Source organism: Pelodiscus sinensis, chromosome 1 (genome assembly GCF_052426305.1).
Source record: "Pelodiscus sinensis isolate ZL-2025 chromosome 1, ASM5242630v1, whole genome shotgun sequence".
NCBI lineage: Eukaryota > Metazoa > Chordata > Testudines > Trionychidae > Pelodiscus > Pelodiscus sinensis.
The window spans coordinates 112,186,630-112,210,986 of NC_143052.1; the positions used below are offsets into that span (position 1 = coordinate 112,186,630).

Consider the following 24,357-nt stretch of genomic DNA (forward strand, 5'->3'; position numbering starts at 1 on the left):
AAAAATTTTTCATTCTTTCTGTGCTATTTGATGTATCTGTTCAAAGGATTACATAGTATATTAAGGAACCAAAGATGCACAGGAATACATAATCTGCATCAGAAGAAATTGAAGCTGGAAAAATGAAGGTTTTTTTAAAATTTATAATAAAAAGCATACACCCATGTTGCTCAGTATCTGGCAGTATGTGCAGTGCTTTTCTTGCTGCAGATAGCGTGTGACTAATACTAGAAAAAACCCTTCATGTTCAGACTAGTTTGAACCTTCTGTTACCAGATGAAAAATGGCATGTAATGTAATTTGTAAGGCTAGGACAAAAAATGTAAAAGTTTGCAAATTATAACCACATCTGTTAAACAGCTAAGATAGCACTCTACAAAATTTTCAGGGCAATAGTTTACATTTAAAGAATACATGTCACTTTCTTGCTTAGATTTTTATAAATTTACTTGCACTTTTAAATTTAGCTATAAAATATCTTAACAAAAATCTTTAAAAATAACAATTTATGTATAAAGCTAACCAAACAATTTGAACAGGTTTCCACCTTTGTGTGACAAGCATAACTAAGCATCATGAAAGTTTAATGCTGCAAAAGTATTTGTCTGGACCTGTATTTAAAAATCATTTTGGTATAATTTTTATTTTTTATATCATGTTAAAGGAAAGTAATGGTTGTTAACATTTGTGCTTCTAAACAGTCAGCAAAAGTGCAATTGTTATCACATGCAAATTAACTCTAAAAAGCTTGGTAAAATAGTTACTAAGGCTATGTCTAGACCAGGGGTTCCCAAACTTTTTGACACGGGGACCAGTAAATCCATTCACGAACTTTTGGAGGACCGGCAATGTTCATTTGCATATTTGCATATTCATTAATCAAATGATGAATATTCAAATAAGTTGTTTCTGGTCCTCCCAAAACCCCCATTGCCAGCTTTAGCAAAGCTTTTGATATGGTCGCCCACAATATTCTTGCCAGCAAGTTAAGGAATATGGATTGGATAAATGGACTCTAAGACAGACAGAAAGCTGGTTAGACCAGGGTTTCCCAAACTTTTTACTTTAGTTGGAACCCTTTTTTTCCCAATACTGCTTTTTGCAGCCTAAAAATATAAACCCATAAAAAACAAACTGAGAAAATACCAGACATATAACATGTCTGGTATTTTCTCATTAGGTAAGTTGTATTATTACTAGATGTATCAGTTTGTAGTTTCGAACTGCCTGGCTGGTAAATGTGCTCAGGCTGCATGAGTGTGTCTACCAGCCAGACAGTTCGCAACTACTCGAGGGGGAGTATGTGTGGGGGGGACAATAGAATCTCCATGCTGGACTAACTCATGCGGGAGGCAAGGGGAGAACAGGGGCAGCGTCCCAAGATCTACATATGGCCAGGTCAGTCCCACTCCCCGCAGGCCGATTCATTCCTCCCCCCTGCTTCCCCCGCTGTGCCACTGGCCAGCCCCACTTCCCTTAACCCCCTCCCGGGCAGCCAAGTCCACTTCTCCTCCCAATCTCCCTTGGCCAGCCCCACTGCCTGCATCCAGCCCTCCTTCCAGAGGCCGCTTCTTCTCCCCGCCCCCATCTTCCCCGGCCAGCTCCCTGCTCCCAACCTCGCGCCCCCCGGCAGCCCTGCTTCCACCGGCCTCCCAGTCTCCCCAGCCTGACCCGATTCCCCCATCCAGTGCTGCTTCCGGTGGCCAGCTCTCCCCTCCTCCTTACCCCAGAATCCCCTGGCACCTGCACCTTACCTTAGCCCTGCTCTCTCCTGGTGCCTTCCTTTGCTCTCTCTTTCCCTGATACCCACCCCCTCAGCACTCTCTGCCCCATCCCCCTCCTGCCCCTCTGTGCCCTCACGCATCACTTGCTCCATCCCCACCTCTTCTTTCAAGCCATCTCCCAGCACCTCCTCCTCCTCCAGTCCCCAATGCCCTCCTCTCCTCTCCTCTCCTCTCCTCTCCTCTCCTCTCCTCTCCTCTCCTCTCCCAGCATCACCCTGTCCCCCTCCCACTGACACCTCCACTCCTGCACTTTCCCTCATTGTCTGCACTTGGCCCCCTGGCATTTGTCTGTCTCTCCTGCACCCTGTCCCTTGGGGCCTTCCCCTCCCAAGCCCCTTCTTCTTCCACTCCTCCCCCTCCGCGCAAGCCTGTTCCCTACCTTCTGCCTTCCACATTGCGGGGCCAGAGGCAGCCCGAGCCAGCGTGGCCCCGCCACGTGCCTCCGAAGACTTTTAAAATCTCGGGCCGTGACGTCACGTCAAGCGCAGGCGTCCTCCCTGCCCACGTGAAACGCCGCACATGGGCAGCAGCAGGCGGTGAGGAGGAGCCGCGCATGGCGGGGACGCTCTGGGGGTGGGGTGGGAGGACACGCGGGGTGGGGGGAGGCCGCGCCAGGCTGAACCGTGGGAGAGACCCAGCTGGCACTTCCGGGTTCAGGGGCGCGGGGCCCGAATCGGCCTGAGGCCGGCCCTGCCGGCAGCCACCAGCCATGCTGAAGCCCGGTACTGGGCCGCGGCCTATAGTTTGGGAAACACTGGTCTAGACTGCAGGCTTCTTTCAGAAGAAACTTTTCCGGATGAGATCTTCCGGAAAAACTACTTCCGAAAGAAAGCGTCCATACTGCCAAAGTGCATCGAAAAAGCGATCTGCTTTTTCAAAAAATAGCATCCACACTGAATGGACGCTATCTCGCATTTAAGCTGTGATTACTATGGACGGAGTGGCCACTAGGGCACCTGTGGTTTTTCCTCTTTCCTCTTCTTTGGTGCTGTATTGTATTATTGGGGTACATTTACAATGTGCATAACATTGCCAAATATTTATCCAAAATACAGGTAAAAATCAACAAATGGCAGCAAGCAACATGAAGGCCAAAAAATGGTAAAGAAATTGTTACACAGTAATTAAGAATTGGATAAACAAATTTCTTGTTAGTACCAGTCATCATTTGGATTAAGTGATTCTACTAACTAAGCATATGTTATTCAAAACAATCTTGTTTAGTGTTTGGGTACCGATACTAAATCTTGTCACAGAAATATTTAATACATTTTGGTCACTGTCCATTCAGTAGGTTATTTGGAAAACAGCAGTTGTAAGAAATACCCCAGAAGCTGAAGCATGTCCAGTTATCACAGAGCAACACAACCAATGGGATAGAAAAACTAGCCGTTCCTGTTTTGTACCCAGCAAAGCTCATCCCAGAGGGTGAAAACCAGCAGTAAGAGTATCCTATAACATGGATGGACAGGCTTGTAATTAATTTCAAGAAATTAAGCATAAAGGTCTCATTTTTAATGTCACTACTCCAGATTTGTTTTATTTCTCATATACATTACACTGTGGGACCCACTGTAATAATCACAATACCAAATTTAAAAAGGATTGTTATGCTTGAATATAAAGGGTTATCATATGTACACATTCATATTGTAGATATGCCAATATATGCTACAACTATATACATCATATCCATATTCATTATTTGGGAGTGCCTCTAAAACTACATTGCTTGACCAAAGTCTCAAGCCTAACGTCCCCAGGCCCACCATAAGGGACTAGACACAATTGGAGAATAAAATGTGTCCAACAGTCATACGAGAGAACGTGTACACTAAGGAACAGATGGGGCATAAATGTGTGGATGGTAAAATAAAGTGGTAATATGTCAGCATTTAGCTCATTGGGTCATCTTCTGTCCATGCATTATGCTTTTCTGGGATGATGGGTAAACACCTTCCCTATTTAAAAAAAAAAAAAAGTTGGGGGTATGTAGTAGGAAGAGAGCCTGAAACCTAAGACTGTGTATCAGAGGCTTGATGTGAGACCTAAGGCCTGGGCTAAAGTAACGGTCAAAACTTGCTAATATAAAGCAAAGTCAGATTGTGAGCAAGGCAGGCCCTGCTCACAAAATCTGACAAAAACAAGCCCAATATTATAGAAACACATATACCTAAGAGCAAAAAAAAAAAAAAAAAAACGGTCGGGGAGTAACCAGGTCGGGCCAATGTGGTTGCAGCCCACCCCTAAGACTGGCTCTGTCGACAGCCCCTTGAAAATGGCGGTACTGGGCAACCACCTAGCTCACCCATTCCTAAGATCGGCTCTGCCTAAGAAGTATTAGTCACAAGTTATTCAAACACATTCTGTGGTAGTACCAGAACACCCTGATAACAGCACATTCCCTATGGATAACAAAAACATACTGACCTATCCTCAGGATAAGGTCAGGATGACAGCATGATGGACAGGGATATTTTGATCAAACCAATGTGTACCAGATGATTGGTGGCACCCAAATATTTCAGAGGGTGACACCTAGATGCTTCAGGAGTAATACGTAACTTGTTGATATCTGTGTATAAAGATGTATCTCGGAGGGTAGCCTAGCGAGCTATGGAAAGTCCCACTACTAGCTGAGCTGAGCCCATTTTCAGGGGGCACATGTTAGTGATCTGGTAGAATTTGCGGTCTGCTATAATTGTGCTTCATTTGGCAATAAATCTGGCTGGGTGCCTTTCTCCCCTCTTCTGATTTTGTGGCAATTGACTGGTTTGCTCAAGGTCTGCTTTGCCTGCTATCTGCACAGAGCTGAGTAGGCACATAAAGGGAATGCACACACACAGCCAAACATCTGTCAGTATCTAACAGAACACCACATTGGTAACATCTGCCAAAAGTGCCTTACAGCAATACAGGCATGGCGAGGAACCCAGTGTCAGAAGTAAACCAGTTACTACCATGATTTTATATTGGTTTAACAGTCAGAACTATCTTAAATATAAAATTAATACAAAATACTTATTGCCTTGAGTATCTTGGCTCTCAAAGCACTTTAAAGTGCTCATGTGAGGTTCACTTTCCTATTTTTTGATGAGGAAACTACAACACAGAGAAATTAAGTGATACCCAATGTCGCAAAGTCAGTGAAAGAGCTCTTGTTTTTTCCCCACCGACTCCAAAAGTACAGAAGAGCCTTCTGAAAGGATTTTCAAAAACTAAGCATCTGCCCAAGAGTGTCTATGAATTTTCTGCTTAGTTGCATTTTGCGTTGCTATCCTGTATCCTCTTCAAATTGTACTAACCACCTTCATCTGTATTTGTTGTAACCATGGAGTGCGGGAGGGAATCATCTCACCATTCAAGTTATCTACCTAAATCTTGTATTAGGGAAGGATGGGACACAGAAATGCACTGCAGTTGTCTTCTGTAAGAGGGTGTCTTCCACAGAAGTTACTCTAATGAGGAGGGGACAAGTATCAGAGGGGTAGCCGCGTTAGTCTGGACCTACAAAAGCGACAGAGAGTCCTGTAGCAATTTATAGACTAACAGATGTATTGGAGCATAAGCTTTTGAGGGCAAAGACCCACTTTGTCAGATGCGTGCATCTGACGAAGTTGGTCTTTTTGCCCACGAAAGCTTATGCTCCAATACATCTGTTAGTCTATAAAGTGCTACAGGACTCTTTGTCGCTTCTAATGAGGAGATTGCTTTACCTCACATGGAATGCTGCTGTCCTATGTTTCTCTGCTTTGGTTTTGTCCCATAATTGTAAAACTAAAGCACATAGTCCAGTATAGCTTTGTATAATTGGAAACTAAGATCATTAACTTGTAAACTGTATGAATACTCTTCTCCCACGAGGTGGTGAATTTAGGAAATGTTATCCTTCTCAATCTGTCATTGTTTGCCTTTTCTGAAGGTGTTGGTGCCTCTGGTTCTGCTGCAGCAATTCCTTATGGAACTGACAAAACGAGGCCAGGAGCCACTCAGTGCACTTTTGCGGTTTGGAGTGACATATTTAGAAGACTATGCGGCAGACTACATCATCCAGCAAGGAGGATGGGTAAGAAGGCAGTAGCTGTTTGAATAACCCTTTGTGTGTGTACTTTAATATATGTTGTTTACAACTCACCCTCTGCTGGTCATTCTATTAATGGAGTTTAGAGGATTTGCTGGTGGGTCAAGGGGTAAATTAAGAGCAGTGATTTACTAGCCTCCAAAAAGGAAGGCTTACATTTATAGTCTTAAAGGGGGATAATATATGGTTTGGAGTATGGACTTATCCATTGAGTTGAAGTGGGTCTCCAATGGAAAAACAATCACTAATCATTGCATTGAACACATTAAGATACAAATTCTGTTCCCGTGTGGTTAGCTTCTTTACTTCTAGCATATAGAGTACTGCACTTTGGAATCAAACAAACGTAGAGCAGAAGCCACAAATGTATTGAGTGTGGGAGTTTGATCTGTTTTGCCACACTCTGTTGAATGCTGCAAATTGTGTGTACAGTATTTTCCCTTCTTTGTCATAAGCTTTGGAATGTCTTTGGTAGAGGATGATAACTTTCATAGTACTTCTATGTGGCACAGCCAGTAGGCATCATGTTAGAGACTTTTATTATACATCATGTTATCCAGTAGGTAATTGGTATCCCCTTCACTAAATCTTGTTGCAAAATTCTTAAGTGCATAGTGACCTGGAGCTTGAGATTCGTGGTGTATTGAGAGGTACATTTTAAAAATAAATATTCACATAGGTTGTGCTGGGGTATGTTACAGCCTATTTCTGATCCATGTTGGGATCAGAAAATATGAAACCCCTTATTCCCATCCCCAGCATTTTGTATTTATAGTTGATATGCTGATTCTCCAGGCTGAAGATATTCTGTGGGAGGGTGGACTTCGAGATTATTTGTCTCAGGAAGATAGAACATTGCCAGATTTAAACCAAATTAATCTGGTATTAGTGAAATAACTCCAGCAAGTTGGTTTTATTGTAAAGTAAGCTGGTCAGGAAAATCCAGTGATTAAAAAGTCCTAAAAGGAAAAACATTTGAACAGCTTCTCATATTTCAGTATTTTCACTGGATTTTTCTTTAGATATGACGTTCTATACTCCATTTTTGCCAATGATTACTTTTTCTCTTATCAACAGGGTGTACCGGTTCCTTCTATGGTGCTAATAAGTTGTTTTTCTGGTGCAGTATAACTTTCAGCTAATGCAGGATGGGCAGTTGTCCATGGCATGCCTTTCAGACCTTGTGGTTTAATTAGTAATCGCATTAAGATGCAAATGTGGATTGGTTTTGGTTAAGTCTCTGCAATTTTAAGAAAGAAGATGTTGGTGTTGTGCTCTATATAAAGCTGCTGCTTTTGAAGCCTTACTTCTGCTCCATTATTCAGCTTCTTTTTTGAAGTCTTTTATGAACATACTTGTTACAAGCCCAGAGCTTCTGAAAGCGAGGAGCTTCCCAGTATGGCCTGAGGGGCGGGAGTGCGTGCTTTGCGTTGGCTGTTTGACTGTGCATGAGCGGGGTGGACACTATTCCATGGGCCGTGTGCTTCTCTGTATACATCCACTCAGGCATAAAATCAGAATAACACAAGTGGCATAGCAAACAACCCAGAGCTAGTTTTGAAACAGAACAGGAAAGGCAAGGAAAGAAATGAAGTGATGGAAACTCGCCAACCAAATAAATGGCAGCAATGACACATCATCAGTTGCCCCAGAGATTCAGTAGGGTGCCTGTGCACGTGATTTTTTCTAAGAGGGAGTATGTTTTTGTCCTTTGAGCTAATGAAATTAATATTGCCTAATATATTTTTTTCTGCTGGTTTTGATTAGAGAGATCATATTCCAGATGCTAGCTATACCTGAAAATGTGTTACAGGTGGGGAATGAGTTACTGTTTGTGCTCCTGAAGTGAAAGTAGCCCACTTTATTTGTATTTGAAGGGAAAAGTAGCATCTGAAAACATTGCAAGACATGCCAAAGCCTTTTTTTGTGGCTGTTTCTAAGCAACACCCTTACTAGGAGTAGGGATGTAAGCAACTAGTTGACTACCTGATAAGCAAATGCTTATTGGGTAGTCGAGTAGGAACTCGACTAGTCACTACCCCCCCCCCCCATGCTGCCTCTATTAGAGAGAGGCAGCAAGGAGGGAGCATGAGCCGGAACTGGGGGGAACTGGCTTAAAAGCCGGTACCTCCCCCGCCCCCCAGCACTGTCTCGGCGGGTGGCAGGGGAGACAGGGGACAGTGGGGAAACAGCGTGAGTGGGATTGAAACAGTGCCGCTCACGCTGGTCCCACTGCTGCTCCTCTCCCTTTGGAATGTACAAGAGCCGCGGGTAGCTCCTGAACATTTCAGAGGGAGAGGTGTAGTGGGATAGCAAGTGCCCCTCTTATTGACTAATGGAGTAGTCAATGGAAATTCCATCGACTGCTCGATTAGCTGATTGATCGAAATTTAACATCCTAACCAGGAGTTCTGTGTGGGTTGTAGCAGGTTACCAGTGGGGATGTTAGCGGTTAGCTGGCTAACTGTTTAACCAATAGGTGATTGCTTATTGGTTAACGGTTCCCGTTAACCACAACCCCCGCACTCCATGTGCTTGGACCAGCAGGCCGGCTCACACCCAGCCCACCATCTGAGTTTTAAATGAAGAAAGAGCATGCAGGCGGGCAAACAGGCTCCCCTTGCGGACTGGCTCTATCTGGCTCCTCGTGCTGCTGCCTCTGATACGGAGGCAACAGCATGAGGTGGCAGGGAGCTCCCCAGGAGTGGGGCTGGGAGCACACTGGCCGCTCGCCCTGCCCTTGTGGGGTGGGAGCATTTTAGAAGCCATGTAACTGCTAAAAGTTGTTGCGGGTATGCGATTACTAAAATAAAATATATCTAATGTCCCTAGTTACCATAGAGTGCCATTTTGCCAGTAGAACTATATCCTCACCGTTCTACTTTCTCAATGAGAAGTGCAACCATAATGCTGCCTCATAGCTATTTGAGGATAATACATTCAAGTAACCAGGTCTATTTAGTTCCTTCTTCTTGTCATTTTGAGGCTGTGCAAGTAGCATATGCAGTAGTGTCTGTAGAACTCATTCAAAACTGAAAAGATACCAGAATGGCTTAAGTTTGTACACCGAAAGTTGAGGAAAGAGACTTAGACTTAGTGAGCCTCCTTTGCAGAGGCAGGCCTTTGAGAACATGTGGTGTCAGAAGCCAGGAGCGTGGGCTGGAATCCCACGTTAGTTTTCCTAAGGGAGTGTGTGTGGCCTTTTAAATTGGAGCCAGCATCATGGGTAAAGCGATAGTTTAGTTATGTTTTTAATAGGTTTTTAAACTGAGGTACTAACATACCTTGTGTTTGTAGAGGAGGATTAGTTTGGGAGATAATGGCTTGATAGAAGAGCATTTGGGAATAGCTTTATATTTATCAAAATACAGTGTGCACCTATCTTTAGCTTGGTCACTTTGCTTGTATGTTGCATTCCATTTTTTTTATCTTGGGGGGGGGAGGGTGTCTGTCTTTAGATTATAAATTCCATCCCTCCCTGAAGAATTTACAAAGGAAGTGTATGCCACATGCAACTGAAGTATAAATAAGTTACTGATTAAAAGTGGAAACGATTACTCCTGTCCAGTTTGCAATCCATGACAATCCTGTCCTTCTGAAGACAGAAATTGATTAAGTTTTTAGGGATGCAAGAAAGAAGTGGGTAGTCTCATTCTGTTGCCACTTTGCTTTTTTTCTTTGTGGAGTCATAAGTTGTTAGACTCTCTCTTTGCATTAATTTATACATGGTCAGTTTATTCATGGTCTCTGCTCAAAGGTAAGTATGATACTTAAAGCTCACCAGGCAGCTTACTAAGTGACTTGTGGGCATGATTCTTTCTGTCCTGATCTTGTGCTTATTGAAACTTGACAGGTCATGTGAAGGTCCTGTTCTTTTTTCATTTTGATCCATTGCAAAGCAGTTCCCAGGGTGATTTGGCAGCAGCTTAGCTCTTCTGTTTGCCCTGAAGCTGTATTAGGGCACAAACAAACTGATGTGCAGTGCGCGTGCTCTCCCCCTCCCTCTTGTGTTCTCCCTCTCTGTTCTGATTTCTCCAGAGCATAGTGCTGCTGTATCAGAAGCGACTCTTGGTCTCCTGGAAAAGTGCAGAGTAAGACCAGTCAGCTTGGTAAGGATTTTTTTCCCAAGGCAATTTTTTGGCTAGGTTTTATCTTCATTGAAAAGAATCTTTGGGAAAACCTAGGAGAATTTCAAGACTGATTTCTTGAAAGTTAAACCGAATTCACCCCCCCCCCCCCCCCCCCCCCCCCGCTTTGCATTCTTGTCACTGCTCCTGCTTTTGGCTTGTATGAGAGAGAGCTGAGTGAGAAATGTGTGTCAGTATGCTTTTTTAATGTGCATTTGGAATTCTGAAGCATTTGCATCTCATTTTGTAAAAGATTGTTTCTTGAATCTGCATTGTGACTCATAGCTGAAAGTTTCCCCCGTCTTTCTGGGTTGGTGCTGATTTTGTTGATGACTTTGATACTATAAGGAATTGGCCCCTAGTACTTGGATCTAGATTTAATTTTTAACTTTCATTTGCTTTGTCTGGAAGAGGCAAATGTTATTCAAAGGGTTTATATGTAAAGTATTAGACTTCAAGCTGCTATCAATGTCTGGAGCTCTTGTGTGAGTTTGAGAGTGGAAATTTTTTTCCATTGGTACTTTTGGCATTTACCCATCTGTTAGGAGGGTGAATAGGGTCTTCACTGGAGTTTGTACGCCTTCTAGCTACTCAGCTTGGCACCTGGGGAAAGCACAACATTCACTTTGCTCTATGGGAGATTAAAATTGCCTTGTATGGAATCTCAGGACTTTGCCTTGGGGATGACAGTGCAGAAATCTACAGACACACTGCATTGGAGGAAAGACACGCAAGCTTAATGTGGTTGAAATACAAGGAAGCAGACTGTAACTAGGAAAATTTATATAAGGAGTTTTTAATTTTAAAATAACTCTATTTCAAATTATCGGTAGTAGCACATGTTAATCAAACAACATTTGCCTAATAAAATTGACCATAATAGTTTACACCAGTGGTCCTTCAAACCCAGTATCCTGTCTTCTGATGGTGGGCAGTGTCAGATGTCTCATAGGGAATGGACGGAACTGGGGAATCATGAAGTGATTTGTCCCCCTCAGTATCTGACAGAGGTCTCAGGACACTCAGATCATGGGGTTGTATTCCTGATCATCTTGGCTAATAACCATTGATGGCCCTTTCTGCCATGAACATATCTAATTATTTTTTGTTATAGTTTTGGCCTTTACAACATTTCCTGGAAATGTGTTCCACGGGTTGACTTGATGTGTGTTATATGAAGAAATACTCCTTTTTGTTTGTTTTAAACCTGCTGTCTGTCAGTTTCATTGGGTGACCCTTGATTCCTGTGTTTGTGATGGGGTAAATAAAATTTCCTTCTTTACTTTCTCCACAGATCTTATCCTCCCTTAGTTGTCTCTTTTCCAAGATGAATAATCCCTAGGCACCATAGAATAGATTTGTATAGGCAGCTTTTTTTGTGGCAGTATAGCACCTGTATGCAATGCTTGTAATAGGGTGGGAGTTTTGCATTCTGGATGTTTGGGCAATGCTTAGTGGGAAATTAGATCTATATCTGGAGAAAAGTTATATATGTTTAGACTTTCTCAAGAGGAAGTGGCTGAAAAAATAACCTTTTTGCTGTTGAATTAAGTTGAGGGCTTTAATTGGTAAGGCTAAAATCTTAAATGGTGATAATTTGAACAGGCTCACTGCAGATGCTGGGAAAATGGAGTGCAACAAGATCACTTCATGAGGCTTTTGGGTATGGTGGGATCACGGGTTATAATGTCATTGTGTAACATATGAGACATCGTTGGTCATGGTTTTTCTTTGTATAAAATCAATGGCAGACGACACACCAGCGATTGCAGAGTCTGTTCCATATTTCAGAGAGAGTGATAATCTTTCTGCTCATTCTCAAATTTGTTTTTTAGGAAAATGGAAAACAGTTCTTTTTTTGCTAGGTGTCTGCAGCCCCAGTCTCCTTCTTAAAATGTAGTATAACAAATTTTCAGTTCTTTACAGTCAGGCCAGTGGAATTTCTGGTTCTCAGTATGGCTACTTAAATAAACATATTGTCTGGCTATTTAATTAACATTTTCTCTCTGACCATTTTGGTCTTCCAGGCTCCATCCTTATCTATTTGCTGTACTAAAATGTTGTAATTCATAGTAAGGATGTGAAGGACTAGTCAATTAGTCACCTCCCCCCTCCCTTTTGCTGCCTCTTTCAGAAAGAGGCAGCAAGGGGGGAGAAAGAAGGGTGTAATTCAAAGCAGCAGTGCCACGTGGAGTCTGGGGCCAGACCCCAGGCTCCATGCGGCACTCCTGCTCTGAAATGCCGCCACTGGAGCCCAGCATCAGGCTCCTCCCAGCATTTCAAAGCGGTAGCGCTGCGTGGAGCCCGGAGTCAGCTGGGGCCTCCCCACTGATCCCAGGCTCCACCCGGTGCTGCCAGTCTGAAACGCTGGGAGGAGCCTGATGCCGGGATCCTGAGATAGTGTTTCAATGCAGCAGTGCCACATGGAGCCCAGGATCAGCTGGGGAGTCCCCAGCTGACCTGAGCTCCACCTGGTGCTTTTGCCTTTAAATTGTAGCAACAGGCCCCTAGGGCTGTTTCTACAATTCAAAGGCAGAGACGCCCTATTGACTAGTCGAATAGTCAATGCAAAATTTGATTTGTCAGTTACCTGCAATTTAACATCCCTAATTCATAGTTCTGTATCCTGAAATGTATAACTTAGGTGTTTGGGATATGTGTGTATGTGGTGGTTTTGGGGATGTTTTTTGTTGGAAGAACACTGGGGGAAAAAGGTGGTAGACTGTAAACATAGTGATAAACATTCCTGTCTCCACAGATTCTTCTTTCTGGTTTATTGGTGGCTTCCTCCATTCTAAGAGCTCTGTTTTGAACCACACAGCCATATGCTGAAAGTTTGTAAAAGGTGCAGTTTGTGCAGGGCAGGATGATGGTTGACCTTTGTGTAAACCCTGTCTTTAGAGAGCGGAGATTGTATTTGTGATGTATCTGGGCTTAGCATGGCTCTGTAAATATGCTAGCATCTGGAACAGGTAAAATGGATTCTGTGGTATGTGGGACATCTTAGGTTGAAATTAGGCAGCAATGATCTTGTATATCAGTAAGAAATCTGTTTCTAGGGCATATCCTCACTTCCTTGAATTGATCCTGAGTACATGTCACTTCCATTTACAGTAAAATTTCTTCTGTATTATAGGACTTCAAATCACATGGCTTCTGGGTCTCTGTATCTAGGAACACCCAGCAATGCAAGATTGATGTTGAGGTCCTAAGAAGAACCTGATTGCAGGAGGAATGCCTGACAATTTATAACTTCTTGGTAAAGCAACGTAAAGGTTTGGTTGTGCCAGAAAATGGGATGTGCTTTTTTAGTTTTCCTGCTGTTGCCCATTACTGTTCCCTCCTCATTTTTCCCTCTTGTCTCCTAATAAGGCATAAGCCTTCTCATGATTACACAGGGAGTGGTTTAACTACAAGGAACTGAAATAATATTAAAGAACACCTGTCTTTCCACAAGATGGTGCTCTGGTATGATTAATAAGCAGAATTTTTTAGAGAGTCTTATGAAAGCTTGTGTTTTATTTATTCCTATCAGATTTACCCTGCATTGCTCAGGTCTATATGTCAATTAATTTTTTTAAATAAAAGGAAAATGTATGTGCTTTATTTAAAAGCTTGTATTTTTCAAAAATAGTGTTTTTATGAAGTTAGTTTTTATTTTGGATTTCTTAAAAAAGTGATTGTTAAAATTTTTCCATTACATTTTTTAGTATTTTTTTAAATGGGAATGCTATCATGAGTATTTCTTTGTTCATTCCTATAAACTCTTATAATTTGCTATGCTTTAACAAAAAAGGGCTATAGGCAGTGTGGTTTCCAATAACGTTTTTTTCTAGTTTTCAAACCTTAATAATTGATTTAGCTATGCCATAACAGAGCCCTACTCCAAATTTCTCCATTTTATCTCTCTTTTTTGGGGGGGGGGGGGGTAAGGTTTATTAATAAGCAATTCTATTTCAGGTTCATCCTATTTTTCTGGCTCATCTCGGGTCAGTCTCTTTCAACATTTGCTCAGTGATGTCAATTCTGAGGACTGTACTTGCTTTGGTGATTCAATCTCTTTTTTGTTTGATTTTATGAGAAACAATACCATTCCAGGCACATCCTGTTTTCCTGGCACAACAAAATCCTCACTTTGCTTTAAGTTATGGTAAGAGGAAGCTGTATACCAAAATTGGTGATCTTAGCTTTTACTGTTTAGGAGGAGTTCTTGATCAAACAGACGCTCTCTACAATATATTAGATTTTTTTTTAAGAATCATGCCTGAATGTTGAAGGGAGAAGAACTCTGCTCTTAGTAGGGATGTTAGAGCATAACCGACCAACTGTTTAACCAATAAGCTAATGCTTATCGTGTAATGATATTGATTACATGCAGCAGCAAAGCTTCCTCCCTGGGTGTGTAATCCAGCCCACAGTGTGTGTAACCACTTAGATTTTAGCAGTTACACGGTTACCCTATTACACAATTTTTAACAACTCTAGCCTTAGATTCAGAAATAATGCTACAGCTCACTGCTAGTAAATCGTAGTCCAACTGTAACAGGCAGTCAGTTTGTGGTCTGATGTAGTGGACTGAGTTGATGACTCTGGACAAAAGATGAGTGACCTAGGGCAGGAGGGAGTGTGACTGAAGGCAGAGGATTGGGGTGCAGAGTTTGGGAAGTGGTGCAGGACTTTGGGTTGTGACCTAGGGCAAGAGGGGGTTGTGACCTGGGGCAGAGGATTGGGGTGCAGAGTCTGGGGGGGGGTATGGGTGCAAGAGGAGGGCAGAGAGTTTGGGTTATGTGAGTTAAGAGGGCGGGGGTGCTACAGGGAGGCAGAGGTTTTGGGGAGGGACGGGTTGGGGTGCCAGAGGCAAGCTCTGGCCAGGAGACTTACCTGAGCGACTCCTGGCCAGCAGCCCAGCAGATTTCTCAGGCAGGCTCAGCACTAGCTGCAGGGGCCATGTGCATGTGTGAATAGCTGCAAGCCTAAGGAGAGGCAGAAGGGACACTTCCTGCGCTGCCTGTTCTTCAAACAGGCAGCTCCCATTGGCCAGAAACTAGCCAGTGGGATAGTGCTGGGGGCAGCAGCAGCATGAAAGTCTTTCTCTCCTCCCCCTGGGCTTGCAGCTGTTCAAAGACAGACACCCCGCAGTCCGCTTTTGGGGTATGTGTGTATGTTGTGGTTTTATGGATGTTTTTTGCTGCAGACCAGATCTGGAGGTTTGGCGCAAGCTGTATTTTTCCCAGACTTGGCCTACATAAACATTTAGTTAACCTCAGCCTGGGTATGAAACTATTCCATGCCAGCCTGTATTAGGCTGACTGTCCCTGTGGTCTCTGCTGATGTATAGGGGCCACTGGCTACAGAGGATGCGGGGGGATGAGGTGGGCTCCAGTCTTGTGACATCCCTCCTCCACATGGCTCCTCCCTGCATAACTGAGGAAGGTCTGGGAGAACCCCGCCTCTTCTCCTTCCCCTAGTTCCCTCCCCACAGTGACATGGCCAAGGGCATTAGTTGGGGGGAGAGGAAGGGGTGGTACCATCAGCAAGGGTCAGGCTGTCTCTGCATTCACCCATAGCATTGATGGATAGCAGAGTAACGCAACTGCACTCTCCCAGCTGTATCACACTGCTTCTCGCTGGTGAGTGTGGGGGCAGTCCCGCTCCTTCCCCTGAACGATGTGGCTGGCAGCTGGGGGAGCAGAGCTGTGTTGCTCCATTTCCTCCCGCCGGGGAGTCTGTGGAAACCGACCTATGCTGCAGGCACCAGGTCCCCATGCTAGTCCCCTGCACCATCTGAGGCTCTGGCCCCTTGTCCTTTGCCCCTCCTACCCACGGGGGGGCATGTAGCCCCTGAGACCGCCCCCCTCACACATTGCCAGTGCTGACATACTTCAATAGTTAGTTAATGAGCTTCGATCTACTCCACTTGCTAAGAGAACAAGATCAAAGCATATTAATATACTGTTAATGCAATGCAGCAGGGTCCACATGGGCTGCAGGCTAATGGAGGGTAGATTCACACCCCATTTTGCCATGAGCTAATTTATGAGCTACACTAAAAATTAGGTTATTTAACTACATGGGTCTAAGGCATGAAAAAAAATCTACACCCCCTCAATGACTTAGTTAAATAGATCTAAGTCCCTGTGTAACCAGTGCTTAGTCCAGGAGGGGGCAATAATTTTTGACCAGGGGGACGGAGGGGGAGCTGCTCTGGCTGTGCTGTGGGTGGCTAATGCTTAACCATTAACTGGCTAACCGTTTACATCTCTAACTTTTGACTGGATCTCTGGGCTGCAGCCCTTCTGGTTCCCAATAATGTTAACAACACAGGCCAGTTTGGTTTTGGCTCCTGTAATAGCTCTGCTTTCCAAGAGCCTGGGAGCAGAAGCAGCAACATTAGAAAAATATATTCATCTTTGGGGAACAACATTAAAAGGTCTATGTGCATGGGTCCTCCTTACATCAGTGGTCTCCAACCTTTTTACACCCAAGAGCACTTTTCAAATGTCATGGCAGGCCAAGATCTCCCATCCCTTCCCTGAGACCCCAGCCCTTCAGGCCCTGATCTCTCCAAACCTTTCTGCAGACCACCCGTTGCTAATGGAAACTCACGGATAATTACACCTGCAGGTGGAGAGAACTGTTTAATTTAAATTATTAAACAGATTAAGCATTTTAACTTTATTACGTTAGTTTATCCAACTTCATTTTAAATAAAGTAAAACATTATGTCCAACACAAAAGGTTTCAATGTGGGGAACCTTTTTTGGGTTGGGGGCCACTGACCCACAGAAAAATCAGTTGGGGACCACACAAGTGAGAAGCAAAAAAAAATCTCCTCCAAAACCACCAACACTCGTTGATGTGGGCCCCCAACTGAGACATTTCACTCTTCTGGCACTCCAGCCCCCATGGGGTGAGGGGAAGGACTGAGGTTCAGGGTTTCCCATAAGCCAGATTTACTTTTCTGGGGTTCTTGAGTTAGTGGATTTTGTGGTCCCCCTTAGGCTCTGGAGTGGGAACAAAAATGCATGGGTCAATGTGCGGGACAGGACTGCCATCGAGTAGGGTAGGGATGCAAGATCTGGGTGGGAGGTGGGATGCAGGACTGGGTGAGGAGGGCAGCTAAGCGGAAGGGAGCTAAGCGGCAGAAGAGGGTGTGCTGTGGGGGTACAAGAGGGAGTTTGGGAGCAGAAGGGAGTTGGGGGAGTAACGCAGAAGAGGTGAAAGGGTTAGAATGCAGCAAATAGCTACTTGGTGAGGGCGGCAAAGAAGTGGGAGTCAAGGAAAGTGCAGCTTCTGCAAATTGTATCCCCCCCCATAACCCCCTTCTGCTCCAGCCTTGCTCCCCTCAGTCCCATGATCCCCTCCCCCCAGCTTGATCCCCTGCATCGCCCCATGCCCCTCAGTGCAACCCCTGCCCCTTCCCATCCTGCTCCCACAACCCTGTGTCCCCAGCACACTCACTGGCAAGGCAGTAACGCTGGGATCTGCAGCCTCCTGGGAGTAGCACTGGGGTGAGGAGAGTGGGGTGGAGGCAGAGTCTCTTCCCTGGCCTGCCCTGCCCAGCCCTTTGCCCACAGGCATCGGCTCTGGGGCTGGAGCAGGCAGAGCCTGGGGCTACCCAGGGCTGGCTCCAGACCGGCCAAGCACAGTGGGGCGCTGGGGAAGGGGCTCCCTGACCCCCCACACAGCCCACAGGGAACAGTGCAGCGTAGCCCATCCCCCAGTGTGCCACATGTGCTGGCCACCAAGCTCTGCAGAGCAGGCCCAGCCCCGTCCCCTCCCGGAGCAGGAGACAAAAGCTGGGGATGCATGTTTATGCACGCACATGCACCTCTTCTCTTCTCCCCCCCACTCCCGCAGCCATCAGGCTGTGGCATTCAGCCTGCTGAAGTTGCACCACGCTCCAGCTGGGTTGAATCAAAGAGAGGCTGCTACCAGGCCAGCTGGCCACAGTGATCAACTCCTAGGGGCACCACAATCGACAGGTCAATCATGATCAACTGGTTGGTGACCACTGCCTTAGGCTTTCCTTGCTAGCTTCTGTAAGATCCCTTCAAACCCGTTAACTCCAGTTGTGCCTGGGAGAAGCAGGCTGTCCTGCTTCTATATCTTTCTAATCCCTCATTAGCTGTTAAGCTTTTGCTGGCACCCTGAGCAATTTCTCCTAGCACCCTACAAACTTCCTTCCTTTTTTTTTTTTAGTTGTGGGTGGTGGTGGTTTTGGGTTAGGATTCCCTTTGATCCCAGGCTTTAGCCCTGGGAAGGTGAGTCATTCAAGCCTGGATGTGGCCAGATAAACAATTTCTTCTCTATTGATGGCCCAGGCATTCTTATCTTAATTCCTTTGAATGTATTTAACCCTGGCACCTCATCTTTGCCATTGTTTTAATTTCCTCTGGATTTTCCTCTTATTACTGGCTTCCTTTGAATTAACTCTATGTATTCAGGCAGGTTAATGTCAAACAGATAACTTAAAGGGAATGTGATATTTATAAAAGAGTCTATACATAACTCTCTGATTTTCACACATGGATCATTTGAAAAAGGGATTCATATTTTGCCCATAGTTTCTGGATATGCATTATCTTTTTATTAAGGGCTGATTTTTATCACTCTTCAGTGGGTTGGAGAAACTTGCAGGCTAGGTACGGGTAAATTTTCAATTTGGCACTCTACCTGGAAGCAAATTATTGTATTTTGATAAGTGACAAAGATCTCCTAAGGAGTAATAGCTTCGAGCAGTGAGTCTGATTGGAGGATATGTACTAGGATTTAACAATCATCAGCACTTGTTAATGGTGTGTGTGTGTATGCGCGGTGCGCATTGCTGACAACCATCATTAGTAGTGAATCAGTGTCTTGGTGCTGGCTGACGTAAAGATACCAAATCCGAGATAAAAGGCTGGTCTAAATAATTTTAAAGCACATCTCCCACCATTATATTACCAGTGTTGGTGTGCCATCAATGCACAGCGTAGCTTGTACATTTATATGGTCATCACCTCTAACCCTGAGAGTCGGTCTAGACAACATATTGCTAATAGTGCCGGTGGATGATCTGCCAAAATGCTCCCACTCTCGCTAACATTGGTTGTATGCAGTTGTGGGACACTGTATAGTGTTAAAAGCATAGTGTCCTGTCTTCACAAGAATTAGAAGTAGCTGAGATTATAGCCTGAAGCAAGGAATAGAAGCCACCTTGCTGGTGCAAACAGGAAATTACTTTGACACTCATGAGATCTAAATTCAGTGTCTTGTTTCTTCTGCTATTAAGGTAATTCTGAAAAGTTGCTGGGTGGTACTGACCTTTTCTTTGCTTGCCTGCCTGCTCTGAAACATAGAGGGTAATACAGGCTCTTCTATAGAATCATAGATATCGAAGGAACCTCAAGACATCAAGTCCAGTCCTCTGCATTCCTGGCAGACCAAGCACCATCTAGACCGCTGTGAACTTCTGTTCATGTGTCTGAAATCACAGCTTTGTTAATCATTAAATGCAGGAATTTCCCATTCCTGGGAGTTCTGTGCTCGGTTAGAATGGGAAAAATGATGAGTTTTTCCTACCTTTCCAAGACCTCTCTTAGTAGTGTTCTCCTCCCATCCACCAACTTGTAGTATTTGCTATGGAGGTGGGGAGAGGGCAGAAATAATGTAGCTGAGGTTGAGATACTTAAATATACTTACTGCTGTGTCTTCACTGTGCTGTGTCAATGGCAGAGCGTCTCCCAAGTTTCCTTACATTTCTCAGGAAGGTGATGTACTCAATTCAATGGGAGAATGTTCTTTATTGTGTATTCACCAGACCTGGTATTTTGATACTCGCTGCATCAATTGCAGGAGTGCTGATCTACACTTGCTGATGGACGTACCCAAGTCTGTTTTACTGCACCTGCCGGCATGTCTCTTTCCAGATTTCTGTCTCTAGAGGTAGAGGCTCTTCTGAATTGTCTTCTGGCTTCTGCCTTTGCAAATGGGCTTATTTCCCCCTATTTTCTCTTTCCACTTAGGCATTGGTCTTCACAGGAGCATGTAGGGCTGGGCACTTGTCTAACAAAGGGATAGATTCCCAGCTTGCTTATTTGTACTGACAGTGATTGAGCCAGTCCCAACTGCATCTCCCAAGTTCCACCTCCCTTGCTCTGTTCTGTGTTGGCAGCCCATGCCCCCACACTACAGCTTGTTGTGCAAAGTCTGCAGGGTTGCTTTTTTTAGTACCTGCCTGGACTTTGGGCAGATTTTGAGTCATAGCTCTATTTTTTTTTTCCTAACAATTGTTCCTGCAGCATAGAGGCTAACACAGGACAGATCAGTCTGATGGAGAAGAATCACAGGATATGTGGGGACCTCTCCAAAGGACCACCATGGCAGGCTCCTACTGTTCTCATGAGGTGCCCTTGTTATAGTCCCCTTTTGCTGCTTTGCTTTTCCTGGTGTTCATGCTTCAGTTTGTCTGAGAGCAGACACGACACGGCTCTCCTCCAGCAAATGAGTATTTGCAGGTTTCTCCCCCTTTCAGTGTCTTAAATCCAAATGCCTTCCAGGCATCCTGCAGTCCCGTTGACTATCTGCACACAAGGTAAGTTATGCCGAGGCCCTAGTCGTGAGTGCCACCCTTCTTCTCAGATAACTCACCTTCTATCCTTATTGGTTTATTCTTTGTGGAAAGAATGAGATTCATCATCCCATGCTCTACGTCAGAGTATTCTAGTTTAAGGCCGGAAGAGCCTAGTGGATCATTTAGTCTGACTTCCTGTGCATCAGAGGCCACAGGTAGTATCACGTAGCACCCCTGCACTAAGCACAACCACCAAAATCAGACCAAAGTATTACAGCCCACTGGAGACTAGATTACTGTGTGCCACAGCAGAGAATAGAGACTCCAGACTTGGAAAAGGTGGGAAAATCCAGTGGTTTTCCAGTCGTAATAGAACAGTAGATTTCCATTCAGACTAGAGAGAACTACCAGAAAGGAAACTAGCTCTTACATTTATTTAATTTTTCCATTTCCAAAACGTGATTATTGATGGGTCCCAGGTTATTAAAATCCTTCTTAAGCTTTTCATCTGGCCCTAGTTAATCTGTCTGTAGCAGCTCTGCTGTAGGATCACATCTGTGGATGAATTTGTGGATTTGCCCTACATATCATTCGTTTGGTACTGTGGCTGCTTTTTAATAAAATTGTAGCTTTAGCCTCTTGATTTCCTGAATGATTCACTAATCCAGTTCAGAAAACGTTAATCTAGTGTCCTAAATTAATGATTATATTGTCTGACTTCTTTATTAAAACTTTCTGATTCAGGTATCTATATTAGAAAATGAAGCAAAAGTATTAAATATTATTATCTAAATACAGTAAAACTCCAATGGTCCGGCATCTGACGGTCCGGCACTCCTGATGGTCCGGCACCATCAGGAACCTGAAAGTGCTCTGGGCAGCCGGACCATTGGAGCTGCTCTGCCCCCGGCTTCCCTTATTCAGCTGCTGCTAAAACTGACCAGCAGCTGAATGAGGCAAGCCAGAGGCAGAGCAGCTGGGGCACTGCCGGGTAGGTCCCCTAGCGCTGCCCCTCGGGGTTGCGGGACCAACCGGGCAGCACCCCAGGTGTCCCCGATTCAGCCGCTGCTGAAACTGACCAGCGGCTGACTCCAGGAAGCCCGAGGCATAGCAGCTCTGCCTCGGGCTTCCTGGAGTCAGCCGCTGATCAGTATCAGCAGCGTCTGACTTGGGGACACCTGGGGCAGAGCAGCTGGGGTGCTGCCGGGTTGGTCCAGTAGCGCCGAGGAGCGGCGCTGCGGGACCAACCCAGCAGCACCCCAGCTGCTCTGCCCCAGGCGTCCCCAAGAGCAGCTGGGGTGCTGCCAGGTTGGTCTCGCCGCGCCAAGGGTCAGCGCTACCAGACCAACCCGGCAGCACTCCAGCTGCTCTGTCCCAGGCGTCTCCGATTCAGCCGCTGCTGGTCAGTTTCAGCAGCGGCTGAATCAGGACGCCTGGGGCAGAGCCGGACTCTCGGAAGGGGGGGCTATGAGGGGTTGGGGTGGCATCCCCCCCCACCCCAGAGCCCTCATAGCCCACCCTTCCGATAGTCTGGCATATCTGATAATCCGGCATCCTCTGGGTCCCAAAGGTGCCGGATTATCGGAAGTTTACTGTATTTGAGTTTTCTGATATCCAAATACTGTTTTCATCCTTGGTTCTGAATGGCTGTCTCTATTTGGGTGACAACGTCATGGGGATACACAAGGGGGTGTGTCACACTCCTCAGGGAGCAGCTAGAAGCAAGGGGGAGGGGAGTAGTGAAGCTGGAGGGCCAGCACACAGCCACACGCGCTGTGATGTGGAAAGCACAGCAAGGCAGTGTATAGGTTTTGCTTTTGTCAAGCTTTGCAATTGTAAATCATATTTTGGTACTCATAATGAATGTGTGGGGTGGGTGAAGAACATTATGGAGAACCTGAGGGTGAAACAGAGAGGGGCAGTAAGCAAAGCAACCATGGAACGAGACAGAAGTAGGTCAAGGAACTTGAACTCATAGATGTTAGGGAAAGTATCACTCCCGTACATGCTGTAGGTGAGAGGTCAGGTAAAACACTATCTCCAAGAAGGAGGAAGGAATGTAAGTATTGGAAGTGAAGAAATTTCTTGGAGCAAATTTGGAAAGGTTACTAAGTTTCAGATTTGGGGAAGAGGAACTCCATCTCTACTCATGTCTTTCAAGTGATGATGGTATTGTGTAGGGAAACTTGCGGATGATCAAGCAGAATGTAAGTAGAGAACTGAGGATGTGCAAGACAAGGGGAATACACTAAAGAGGAAGGAAGAATAATGATCTATGTGAAGTCCAGTGTTGTAACACTGGCCAAATGTCCTTGGAAAATTAAAAATGACTTTTTTTTGGTAGGTAGAAACAATCCGACTTAATGTTTTGTTTCAAATGACTTAAAAAAAGTGTCACATGGGTAACACCAGGTTTTTCTCTCTTTTGTTGTCATACCCACTTGAGGTTTTCCTTAGCCTTTAGTATTAACTTCCTCTTGCAGCTCCTCTCTCAAAGTGAACCCTCTACTGAATAGTAAAGGACTTGGTTAGTGGTTTTTGGATGGCTGTCTGTGTTCAGCTGGGAGTCCACAATGGGGAAGAGTCTGTCAGTATTCGTACACTGACATTCCCTACTGATCGGAGTCCAGCATCAAACTTTTAGGTGTCTAAAGCTTTTACCCAACTAAACAAAAAACTAGGCTACTCTCTGCTCTTCCTTGGTTTCTTTTGGTTTTATCTATGATTTAATCTAAATTGTTAAATCTGTAGCTGATGCTAAAAACGAAGGGGGAACAAACAAGGATGGAACTAATTTACAAACTAGTGAGACAGATTTTGAGCCTTGGGGGCTGCAGGTGACCGGTTTAGTATTGATACACTATGTCCATTAACAAGCAGTATAGAGCACACACAAAATAGGTGTGAGGAGATGTAACCAAGCTTTTGCACCTGTTTTCTTAAAGCAAATTACTTTAATTTTGTCTGGTTATTGATGTCCTAACATTTACATTTATTTCTATAACTAAGCACTTTATTAGTTCCAGAGTAAGGTGGAATCCAAGGAGCAGCTTTGTCTTAAAGTGCTCCCACTCTCTGAAAACTTCATTTCGACAAAGCAGTTCTCGGGATCCATTTTGAAACAGAGACGGGTGAAAGTGCCCCTTGGCAATAGGGATGAAAATAGGAAATCAGTAACCCAATAAACACCACCAATAACTGGTTAACCAGCAGCCCGGCCAGGCTGGAGTAGCCCCCTGCTGTGCTATGGCTAGGGAGCTGCTCCAGCCTGCCGAATCCTGGTTAACTGGTTAAACGGAATGTAACTTTTTAACCAGGATTTTATATCCCTGCTTGGCAAAGGCCAGGTGATCTTGTAGCAGAGCCTTGTGATGCTGCCAGCCTGTGGTTGCTCTTCCATGGAACTGTTATATGGGAAGATATGTTGTGAATTCTGTTCTGTATGAGGGATCTTAGCAAGTAGTCAACTGGAGTATTGACTACTTGCTCCCCCCGCCCTCCTTGTTGCCTCTCATAGAAGCAGCTGGTGGTAAGGAAGGAGCCAGTGCTGGGGAAAGCCAACTTAAAAGATGCCCCCCGCCCCACTGCCGCCCCTGTCCGCGGGGTTGCAGTGAGAAGCAGGGCTCCCCATGGACAGAGGCTGCCGCTGCCAAGCAGCCCGTTGGCAAGCAGCACAGGCTGGCCGTGTGCAGGGGTTCGTGCCAGAGCAATCTCTGTTTACGGTGGTCAGGGCTGGCCATGAGCAGAGGCTGCTGGACTCAGCACAAGCCGGGACTGAGCAGTAGTGGCTCACACTGGTGCGGGATGCTG

The 24,357-nt window shown here is 45.0% G+C and overlaps 1 protein-coding gene across 2 annotated transcripts in view; it reads left to right on the plus strand.

Annotated features, from left to right (window-relative positions):
• BCL2L13 (BCL2 like 13) overlaps positions 1–24,357 on the plus strand; it is a 75,048-nt gene that overhangs the window by 49,188 nt on the left and 1,503 nt on the right. For both annotated transcript variants that reach the window (XM_075896823.2, XM_075896812.2), the window contains one exon: positions 5,707–5,850. In XM_075896823.2, coding sequence (XP_075752938.1) covers positions 5,707–5,850 — 144 coding nt within the window. The remainder of the gene's footprint in view (positions 1–5,706; positions 5,851–24,357) is intronic.